Source organism: Haliotis asinina, chromosome 11 (genome assembly GCF_037392515.1).
Source record: "Haliotis asinina isolate JCU_RB_2024 chromosome 11, JCU_Hal_asi_v2, whole genome shotgun sequence".
Lineage (NCBI taxonomy): Eukaryota > Metazoa > Mollusca > Gastropoda > Lepetellida > Haliotidae > Haliotis > Haliotis asinina.
Window position 1 is genome coordinate 3,930,453 of NC_090290.1, and position 11,260 is coordinate 3,941,712.

Consider the following 11,260-nt stretch of genomic DNA (forward strand, 5'->3'; position numbering starts at 1 on the left):
AGCTAGGAACTTTAAGAAAACTTTCAGTCTTCTGTAAAATAATTATGGCTCCATTTAACCAAGACTTTGGTGTGTTGATATTATATTTGTGACACGTTACTTTAGTTTTGACACTGTTGCATTGTACACGAAACCTCTCTTGTGAATTTTTGTATCTTGGCCTTGTTCGCTGAATACATATTGCTGAAAATGTTAGACTTGTTAGTGTTATATTTTGCTGGTTCTGAGGGGATTTCTTATACCTTTTGTTAAGGCAAATTATTAACCGTAACAAATATTCAAATGATTTTGTAGCATCGATGTCTAAGTGCCTATTAAGTTGTAGTTTACTCTACAGAGTTACAAGTGTTACAGTAAGTAGACAGACAATTTGTAATCTGCTACACAGATGGAAAGTCCATGCTTCACCACCAGATATTATCGAAAAAATGACGAACCGTCACATTACTACAAGACACCGTTGGTGCCTAGAACGGCAGCGCTGGATTAATCGTCTTTGGACAAACGTTATGATTTTTGATACAAGTTTTACTTTGGACTTCCTTGACAGGCCCAACATTATCACGTGTCTTATTATAAAACGACACCGGGAACTGAAGTGGGTAATATCGTCATTGTATCCAAGCTGGGCAGATCGATGCTCATGCTGTTTATCACTGGGTGTCTGGACCAGACTCGATTATTTACAAACATCCACCATATAGCTTGAATATTGCTGAATGCGGGTTAAAGATAAACAACTACCGAGCAATTAAACAATTAAACAAACAAAAGTGAATGCCTATAAGTAATATGAATACAAATGTGTTCATGCAGCCATGGGCTGAGGTCCTTTGGACTTTTAGATACACACAACGTGCCTCATTCATCGCCATTAAACATGGGTAGCCTTCTCCTTATCAGCAGTCTATTTACAAACGAGATGGGCGTATAACAATTAATAGTGTACCTTAATAACCCGTGACTATCATATCCGACTATAAAATGTTAATTAATGAGGACTTGTTTGTGTTTTGATTGATTGTCCATGTTTTGGACATAATTTCGTTATGGCGAAAAGTACCTTCTCGTCACGATTTACTCGCTATTCTTCATACAACCTGTCAGTGGCCTCTGGAGGTGTTTGCCCGGGTTGTGGCAGCGGGGCAAGACAGTAGGTCACCTTGATCTGGGTCCACGGTTTCTAGTAATTAGGTTCGGTCCATTCTGGCAGTATTCCCGTGTTGACTAGGCTGTTGCATACCTTTAACTTTGCCAATCAAACAAAGTGCATTTAACTGCAATGACATTTCAGGTTATGGTGAAGTCTAGATACTCAAGTATTGACTCGTCATGGGTTCGAATACCGGCATCTGTGCAATGTGTGAAGTCGACTCTTGACCTTCTGTCGTCATCTTGTAGGAATACTGTTGAAATGACGTTAAGGGATATTTTCTTATTTTAAGACATAAAAGTTTTGAAAAGTCTTTTTGATAGACATGTGTATGCTATTTTAGACGTGATGCGACACCCGCTCAAATGATCACAAGGCAGCGCCTCAATTTGCTATGTTCTCATTATTGTCCGATGGAATGCTCGGCATTTGTTTGTGACTGGATCAGCATTGAGGAAGGTTAAACTCACTCCGAATATGTATCTGATTCATAAACCTTATGATATAGTCGGAATCGTACAACCAGCTCGACTTTTAATCTGTGTATCTCACAATTATGGAAATGATTTTGCAGCGGTCTTCTTTAGAACATGGCATAATACGCATGCATTCAATTTTACGACATTCATTCCAAACATCAATGGACTTCAGCAACTAGAGAGAGCTCTCTGTCAACACTAGTTTGCTACCTGAGGCAAAAGGTATTTGCAGAGCCATCACAGCCATTATGGCTAACATTGGGTCTCCTTCGTCAAACATATTCATCGTAAACAGTCATATCAAGCTTTGAAGATGTTCGTCACGTTTGTGGATCTATACATCATACGTCGTATGATAAAATATATTAGTTTCAAACGTTGATACCTTTGATACGTGTGAACTGTCGTGATAGGGTCGGAGTGCTTGAGTGCTTGAAATCTAACGTCGACTTATTGACTTGTCGACGTCTTATTGTCAAAGTAGATCTAAACTGCATAGTTTATTGACATACGCCTGGTAAAGGTACTGACACACATATCTGACTAGGGCGATGGCACACATCTGGCTAGGTTATAGACTTACATACCTGGTTGTTGTATTTACGTACATATCCGGTTATCTTCGTGACAAACATCTGATTAGGTTATAGACTAACATAGCTTTTTTTGTTATTTATACATATTTGGTTATCTTTTTGACATCTGTCGGGTTACGTTATTGATCTAGAACTGGTAGGTTACTGACCTACAACTGTTTCGGTTATTGATCTACATCTGGTTTAGTTATTGATTAACAACGGGTAGGGTAGGGCCCTACAACTTGTTAATGATCTACAACTGGTTAGGGTATTGATCTACAACTGCTAAGCTTCTTGACAATCACCTGAAAGCTTCTTGACATTCACCTGGAAACCTTCTTGACATTCAACTGGAAAGTTTCTTGACATTCTTCTGGTAAGCTTCCTGACTTTCATTTAGTAAGCTTCACCATCATTCGGAAAGCTCCTTGACATTCATTTGGAACATTCATCTGAAAAACGTCTTGACATTCATCTGGTAGGCTTGTTGACATTCCTGTTGGAAGCTTCTTGACATTCATCTGGAAAGATTCTTGACATTCATCTGGAAAGCTTCTTGACGTTCATCTGGGAGGCCTCGTGACATCCACCTGGTAAGCTTCTTGACACTGATCTGGTAGGCTTCAGTAAATTCCTCTGGAAAACCTTTTGACATTCATCTGGAAAGCTTCTTGACATTTATTTGGAAAGCTTCTTGACAGTCATCTGGAAAGCTTCTTGACATTCATCTGGAAAGCTTCTTGACATTCATTTGGAAAACTTCTTGACCGAAACCAGGTTAGTTATTGATCTACAACCCGCTCTGTTATTGACATACATCTTATTAGGTGCATGTCATACAAATTGTTCTATAGCTGACTTCTATGGGTATGAAAAGGAATGCTTTCCATGCTTTCCATTGCTGAATGTGCAGGAAGAAACTAATAGAAGAGGCCATCGTGACACCTAATTACCCAGGGCCTCCTTTCACAAACCATTAAGATGATCGTAAGTCACTAAGGTAACCTTAGTGCGGTGTTAAAGAATGGAAGTTAAAGGTCACATGCAACGTACAACACAACTTTGCAGATTCTGGTACCTTTCGGTATGCACTTACCGAAACAAATCATCAAAAATGCCAATTCGACCTATAAAATTGAAAAATAATGATGAAAAAAAGCCCGTGAAATCGGAGTTCAAACGTTTCACTAAATTTCCCCCTGCGCTGGGGGAAAAACTGGTTTCAACGGCTGTGCTGCTCTGCGTCCATAACGTTTGCGCAGTGAATAGGCTCGCAGAGCTTGAAACAGTATGCATGCCCAGAGTCTGAGGTCCTGAGCAGCAGTGTAATCTTGATTGTGTACACAAAGTATATAATCTTCTCGTTACGGAAAAAAAACTTGTTGATTGTGGTAAGCAGTCTGTCACAGAGAAAGCTCAGTGTCTGGTTTATTCACACCTTTATGTCTGCCTGCCTGTCTGCTAAAGACAAAATGCAGTACACAGCTTCTATTATTGACCACATGCAATTTGAACTTAACACCTATCAGACTATACGACATAAAGAAAATAAATTGTGCACCCGAGTCCCGTCTCTCCCACATTTTGTAATTAGGCACGTGTGATACACATGACATGTTTTTATGTCTGTGGCTTGCAAACAAACTACATGTACATTCATTTTTTTCGGATGACTGGATCTGACGGAAACTGTTGCAAACTCTTGTCAGTTTCAAGTAATGCTTTGTGCTTGGACGAATGACAAATTCCAGCCACGCAGTAGTTTACCATCTCTACTGAGATGATTTTTGATTGGATCGAGCGCAGATTCAGAGAACATGCATCTTCAAAACCTAACGTCTCTATATACATTCTTCATGGATAACGACTTCTTTTAGCGTATATGATTTTGTTTGACAACAGTACATGAATCCATACTGAAACGACGCATCAAGTACACAAAAAAGAAGTTGTTATCCATAAAGAATCTTACTTTCTTGTGACTGGCTATACTTCTAAAATACCCATCAAACAGATCATCTTTCTGTGCACACAATGAACTCTCAGCATATCAGCAAATGAACCAGCCAAACGGAAGTCGTCGTTACACTTGAGTGTACATCCACCCGCTAAGACTGGGTTCGGTATCCCGAGGGCTTCGTTTCGGGGGAAGTAAGCCCAAGTACAAAATATTGCACTTTTGAATCGCGAATGTACGCTTATAATTTTGTTTATTTGTTTTTTTCAAAGCAGCAATGTATATTGCATGTCATAAATAAGTGATATATGTGTTTTAATTATGCTTGATTTTTTAGTTCCATGTGACCGTTAAGGTTAACCTTAGTAAATGTTGCTTCGTGAAAGGAGTCCCAGTGTGCCGTTCTCAAAGCGATCTTAGGTAGCCTTAGCGCTAAGATTGTTTTGTACAACCGCACTAGTTACTGTGCAGATGCTGTATCAACCAAACGAAAACGTAACTTGATTTTGGTCTGAACTGAGCTGACGTTGCTGAAGTTGTGGGCACCGTTACAATACTGCTCACGTTGTTGAATTTGTGGCCAACGATGTCTCCCGACGTCAGTGTTCCGAATGTAGTTGCTGCAACACTTCATCAACATACAAATATAAACCATGTTGGAAAATGTGTGCTGAGAATGGTCCACACTGTGTGATAAATCATTCTTTTATTCGTTCATAAACCCACCACGTGTAGCTGCTTCCTCGACTCATGTCATCTATCCGTCACGAGCATCAACAACGTTGATAGACGTGCCCCCCGTCAGAAGAACATAATAGGGGTTGTTCCTGACACCAATTACGTTGTTTTACTGCGCGTCTCGAATGGTGTCAGTATAAATAAGGCAGTTTGCCTCACAGCGGGTTACTGCAGGGTGCGGGATCTACCTGGTACCTAAGGGAAGCGTCTAACTACAGGTAAGTCGTCTTTTTTATTCCTGGGATTTTTAAAAAGCATCGCCTTGTTCGAAAGGAAAGATACATGCAAGATTCACAAGAACTGGTTCTTTTCAAACGAGCGTTGAAGTCATGAATATCAGGATGGGTTAGAAAACAAAACATGTATTTGTGCTGTTTATTAAACATGCAAACGACAGAAACGTGTTTGACATAAAACCTTAGTATCTACCAACACCAAACCAAATAAAAGATGTCTCTTTCTAAAAGTCACATCATGTTTATAATTACATATTTTAAAAATAAACACGAACTTAATTGTGCTCTAAGACTTCTTGCACATACATTCAATTATGATTTTATAAATTATGATCATTGCAGGTAAGGGGGAACACAGATGAATTCGTTTTGTTGAAGATCAGTGTAACATTCTTCATTTTAAGCTAAACTCTGCTTTTATCCGATATTTCCCTTTGCTATGTAGTAATAGTAAACGTTTAGGTTATCTTCTGACTTTAACATTGGATTGTACGAATTAATTGATGGGGATGAATTGTAGTTGTCCATGGAAATGGCTGTTATTCTTCATGTTGAAATGACTTGAATTAGAAGTTCAGAAAGTAATAGTCATAATAAGAGGGATCTTAGGATCCTCGCACACACAAGGAACACAGCATTACCAACATGGTGGATTGTTTCCACAGGCTTTACCCAGATGTCCACAACAAAACAAACCCCAAACGTATTGGTCACGTAGTGTGTGGACAATTTTCATAGTTACTTATGACACATCTTTCCTTCGTGTATTACCTGGCCCAGGGAACACGTGCATATAATGATAGACTGTGTTGCATGTACCGGAAATTATCATGCTTCCACTGAGATGTAATGAAGACCGGGAAGTTAACATCTTCCACTGAAGTGATCTGTTCGGGAACCCAGCTTGTTTCCAATGTCTTGGGTAAGGGGAATCTATGACGTCTCCCTGATATCGATGTCTGAGTAGCGGGAATCTTTAAGGTGTCCAAGGAAGCGATATATTGATATCTTTAGGCATCCGAATTCATGAACCACGAAGTTTCGTTTCCACAGAAGTAAAGTATTGGGAGCCGAGGATTTAGTTTCATTCTACAAAAGAGGTTATTGGGTGCCGAGAATTTAGCTTGTGCCAACAGAAAAGACTCAATGAGTCCACCAAATGTGTTTTGATTCCACAGAAGGGATTTATTGGATGTCAAGAATTTACCTTGTGTCCACTGAAGCGATTAATCGAGCTAATGAAATCATTACGTTTCCACAGAAGTGATGTTTTCGATGTAGGGAATCTAGCCTGTTATCACAATATTGATGGAGTGGGTGCCTTGGATTTAGTTTGAGTCACAGAAATGATGCCTTTCATTTAGCTTGTGTCACAGAAGTGATTTATTGGGTGCTGAGAATTTAGAAATGATGTACTGGATATCGGGAATGTAGTATATCTCCACAGAAGTGATCTCTTAGATATCGGGAATTTGGCTTGTGTCAACAAACGTGATCTATTGGGTGCCAAGAACTTAGCTCGTTTCCACCACTGCGATCCACTGGAATTTTGCTTCAGTCTAGCTCGTTTCCACAGCGCTGATCTACTGGCAGCCGGAAGGTTAGCTTGTCTCGATGAAAGATGGTATTTGACATGGACCTGGCTCGTGTTGTGCATGACTGGTTGTGGTAGGCATGCCTCTGTACAGTCACATTACCTATACAAGGTCGTGTGTAAGAAAGAAAAGAAATACTAACGCTAACAATTTTTTAAACGAATTGGATGGTGTTAGGTTTCAAAAAAAGTTCTTGCCATGCACTGGTTAGCATTAAATTTCAAATATTTCGAGGACCATTATTTCCAAACTTTGTGGCACACGATCAGATAAAATCTTTTCAACATTATTCGGTGTTGAGATCTAGGGAAGTATTTGTTACCAGCTAACAATTTTTTAGGAGGCATTTTGAAGAGAAATGTGTATGTTTTCAAACATGTTCTTTCAAAATTTTAAATAAATACAAATAAACCTATCTAACTGTGCCACGTAGTCATAAACGCGCCATAAACATATGAACTCTAATCTTTTCATGATATCATAAATGTTTCCAATAATTCGCAAATTCTAATCAAAGCCAAACTTTAATTACTAATATCTCTTTTTAAAAACATGTACATGTCCATCTACTGCCCAAATTTGTAAATCTCTCCACAATAATCTCCTAGTGAGGAAATAAATATGATGATGATGATGATGATGATGATGATGATGATTTAAGAAGCTTGATTCAGTCAAAAACAAAACCGTGACGTTACTTGCATCTTTCCGACTGCTTTTCGACTGTTTACACCACTCTTGCGGTAGCACCTTTCGAATTCAGCACCACAACCTCTTGTGTGGACGGAGACAGGTAACCAGTTTGTGAGAATCCGTCGGACGCGAAACCGCAAATTTCGGATTGCTAGCCTGACAGCTAACCAACTGAGCTACGTCCACACTGTTGCACAATATGCAAATCAAATTTAGTTGGTCATTCCTTTGACGTCTGGGAAATGAACGGAACGAGTCGAATTGGTTACGGATAGACGTGGTGTCTCGTGATTTTAATGTACAGACGTTTGCCTAATGGCCAAGATACCATTTGGCACACTCGTCCTATTCCGTAATCTACAAGATACCATGTGGTTTGGATTGAGCCAATATGGCTCGAACTGAAAACGGTTGCTGACGTCAGGCGTCAGACGTCGATTTCACGGTGCATGCATGAATGACATGTTTGTATAAAATCATTGGCAGCTTTCGTGACAGAAAGGTGTTGTAGGAAACACAGTGAAGATAATGTTGATCACGCTAAATAAGTGAGACATGGGCATGTCTAGTGACGGCACGAGGGTGAGTTAAGAGCTTGAATCATTACAGAACATATGCCGTAGTGAAAGTGGTTTCAGTGCAAGATCCAGGCCGATTTCCATTAGCCCCAAATTAAAAAATTTCATCGCGTTTTTAACTTTTGACGTTTTCGGTCTTCCGGGGTTTTTTTAATGATAAAAGTATAAAAAATGCAAAAGGAAAACAAAGGGTTATCAAGCATTGCACCGGACATCTACTTACTATATTGGATTAGGTCCCTCACCCAACCCTAAACACTAACCATAAAACCTAACCCTAAACCCTAAACCTAACCTAAACCTTCACCCTTGTAATTATTCTAACAAATAGAATGCAATGACCGAACCGGCACGAAAATGGCTGACGTGTCCAGTTTAATGGTTCGAAAAATGAATCCTAATAAACTCCATTTAAGTGTAATGATGCAAATTGCTGAATGACAAAGGTATATATGCATTTTAGTTTACATTAATAATTCATTTGGTCCAAATGGTTACGTTTGAAACCGAAATATAACATATATTTAGATTATTTAAATTGACCAAAACTGCGAATAACAGAATATGTGACCAGTGTAAAGAGTTCTTACTAAATTTTAAAAAAAATACAAAATGTAAAAATACACAAAATATGACACCTCAGCACCTCTTAATACTAAGAGATATGAGCGTATTAGTCAAAAATATTTCAAACTGGTGCTTGCGAAACTTTGCGCATCCGCCAGTGAACAACTACTGGAAACTCACAACATCGTTTGGTTTCTGCAATGACATAACTGGAAGAGATGAAGCATCAGTGAGCGGAGCTTATACTCACTCGCTGAGCTTGACGACCTTGTTTCGAGAACATGCTTTGAACAAAATAACCTACAATTACGTAAAAGAGTATTACCACATCTTTTTCAAGTTTGCGGGGCTGTATTCTAAAGGTAGGCCATATCCTTTGTTGAGAATATCTATTACAGTTTGTAAATAATAATTGTTTTGGCTTTTCAGTGTTCAGTGGACAGAAAGGCCTACAGCTGCAATGGAGACCATGCTGTCGACACTGTGTGTAGTGTTGTGCTTTGCAGCCAACCTATCACCAGGTGAGGACTAGAACCTCATAACAACAGAATAACAGCCGGATGTTGAGCACATGTGTCCTTAATTCCCAACGCTGATTGGTCAAGTCATATCGATGTCATTTTGAGGATAATACGATTTGACGTCAGCCATTTTTCTTAACGTTGTTGTACCTAGCGCTGAGTCCTCCGTAACTCGCACACCAGCACAGAGACTCGTGACAACCTGATGTCTAATGATTCTTTTGTTGTTACTGTGAGCCATTAGGTGGTTTTATCGCAAAAGTGCGCTGGCCGACTGCCGCACCTGCAGCTTAAGTGAGAATTACATTCCACCCAACAATGTGTAGAATACAGAGTTGCCTGCACTCGGCAGTACAGGTAATCTTTCCCTTGTGGACGAGGATGAGAGAATTACACCTTCCTTCATTCTCGGGAGAAACAAATCCGCATCTCTTGATTGATGGTTTCGGAATAGTTTTCCTTCATTAAGTCAGACATTGTTGTTGAATTATGCTTTGAACAAACAAATATTGAAATGATAATGATACTGAATATTAATCACGCGTGATACCTGTTTTAGCATAAGCTGTTTTCTATAGGTATTCTAGGTAATTCCAATCTCATACACCATCCCGCCGTTCTACGCAACATTAAACTGTCACCATAACATGTTTGATGCCTTTATTTACAGGACTTGGACAGAATTACCCTATTAATGCCAACACCCAAGCCAACCAGCAAGGTAGCAATGCCGGAGCACCTGCAGCAAATGCTGTGCAATCAACAAACCCTCCTCAACAGAATTTTGCAGCTCCACCACCACAGCAGCAACAGCAACAGCAACAGCAACAACAGCCACAATATGCTATGCAGTCCAACCAGATGCCCAATGGATTTGGCCCACCACAAAGTCAATGGGGCCCACCACAAAGCCAATGGGGTCCACCACCAAACCAATGGGGTCCACCACAAAACCAGTGGGGTCCACCACAAAATCAATGGGGACCACCACCAAACCAGTGGGGGCCGTCACAAAACCAGCTGGGGACGCCACAAAGCCAGTGGAGTCGGCAAGGAAATCGATTCGGTCAAGGAAACCAATGGGGCCAATCAAACCCACTGAACAATTTAGCAAACATGTTCCTCTTTAATGGGAACCTTGATCAATACATGGATTTCCAGATGATGAACATGTTCGGCCTTCCCCCAGGCATGCTCGACATCAACTCAGAAACCATGTGGATGATGAACCGGTTTAACCCAAACCGTCGGAGGGGAATGGGATTCGGAATGGGAATGGGATCTGGAATGGGAATGGGATCAGGAACCGGAATGGGATCCGGAATGGGATCCGGAATGGGATCCGGAATGGGATCCGGAATGGAATCCGGAATGGGAATGGGGTCAAGAATGGGAATGGGTAGAGGTAGCAATCGTCAAGGAATGAACTGGTTCACAGATCCATTCTTTATGTCAACAATATTGAATTAGAATGTATACACAAAAACATGTATTGCAGTTAGTAATAATACGAATGTAAATTCAAACACAATATTATCATACATATTTAAGCGAAATGCTTAAATGAAGTTTGGGTCTATTGGCTGTCCCTTGCAGTTTTGAAACAATGTATGATTTAGCTCAGTATCAGCATACATGAAGTCTGTGAAAAAAGACGAAATTATCATCCCATCTGCCATGTGAAAGAAGTGTAACATCCACCAAACGTGCCCCACCAATCCAGTATACAACCATAGGTATCCAGACAGAAAATTCAGTTCCATCGCAGATGTTCACTATTGCCTGTTGTTGTTGTGAACAAGAACATGGGCTTCTCCAGATCCCAGAACACCGGGATATGCTTACATATCTTCCCACAATGTCTGGTGTATTATTTGTAGGTGAAGGAGTCTGTTTTTAAATTCCAGGTAAAGGGTTGAGTTGCTGTTTATGATGACCTGAGAATAAACCAAACATGGTACACTTGATTTGCATTTTGTTATTACTGTGTCCAACAGTCAATATCATCATTTGGCATGCTATTTTTCCCAAGATTTCGTGCAACACTTGCTCACAGATTGTTTTATCAAGGTTGCAGCATTCATTGCCTCAGTAAAGCTCTCTCAGACATTTTCCGGTTAAACTGTGAACGACGGACGTGCCTTTGCATGTGTTTGTGACGACAG

The 11,260-nt window shown here is 40.0% G+C and overlaps 1 protein-coding gene across 1 annotated transcript; it reads left to right on the forward strand.

Moving 5' to 3' along the window:
• The first annotated feature begins 5,078 nt into the window (after positions 1 to 5,078).
• Positions 5,079 to 10,646, forward strand: LOC137256211 (uncharacterized). Its single transcript, XM_067793931.1, has 3 exons — positions 5,079 to 5,123; positions 9,004 to 9,095; positions 9,766 to 10,646. Exons 2-3 carry the CDS (start codon positions 9,035 to 9,037, stop codon positions 10,563 to 10,565), a joined length of 861 nt encoding a protein of 286 aa, XP_067650032.1. The 5' UTR covers positions 5,079 to 5,123; positions 9,004 to 9,034; the 3' UTR covers positions 10,566 to 10,646.
• The last annotated feature ends 614 nt before the right edge of the window (positions 10,647 to 11,260 follow it).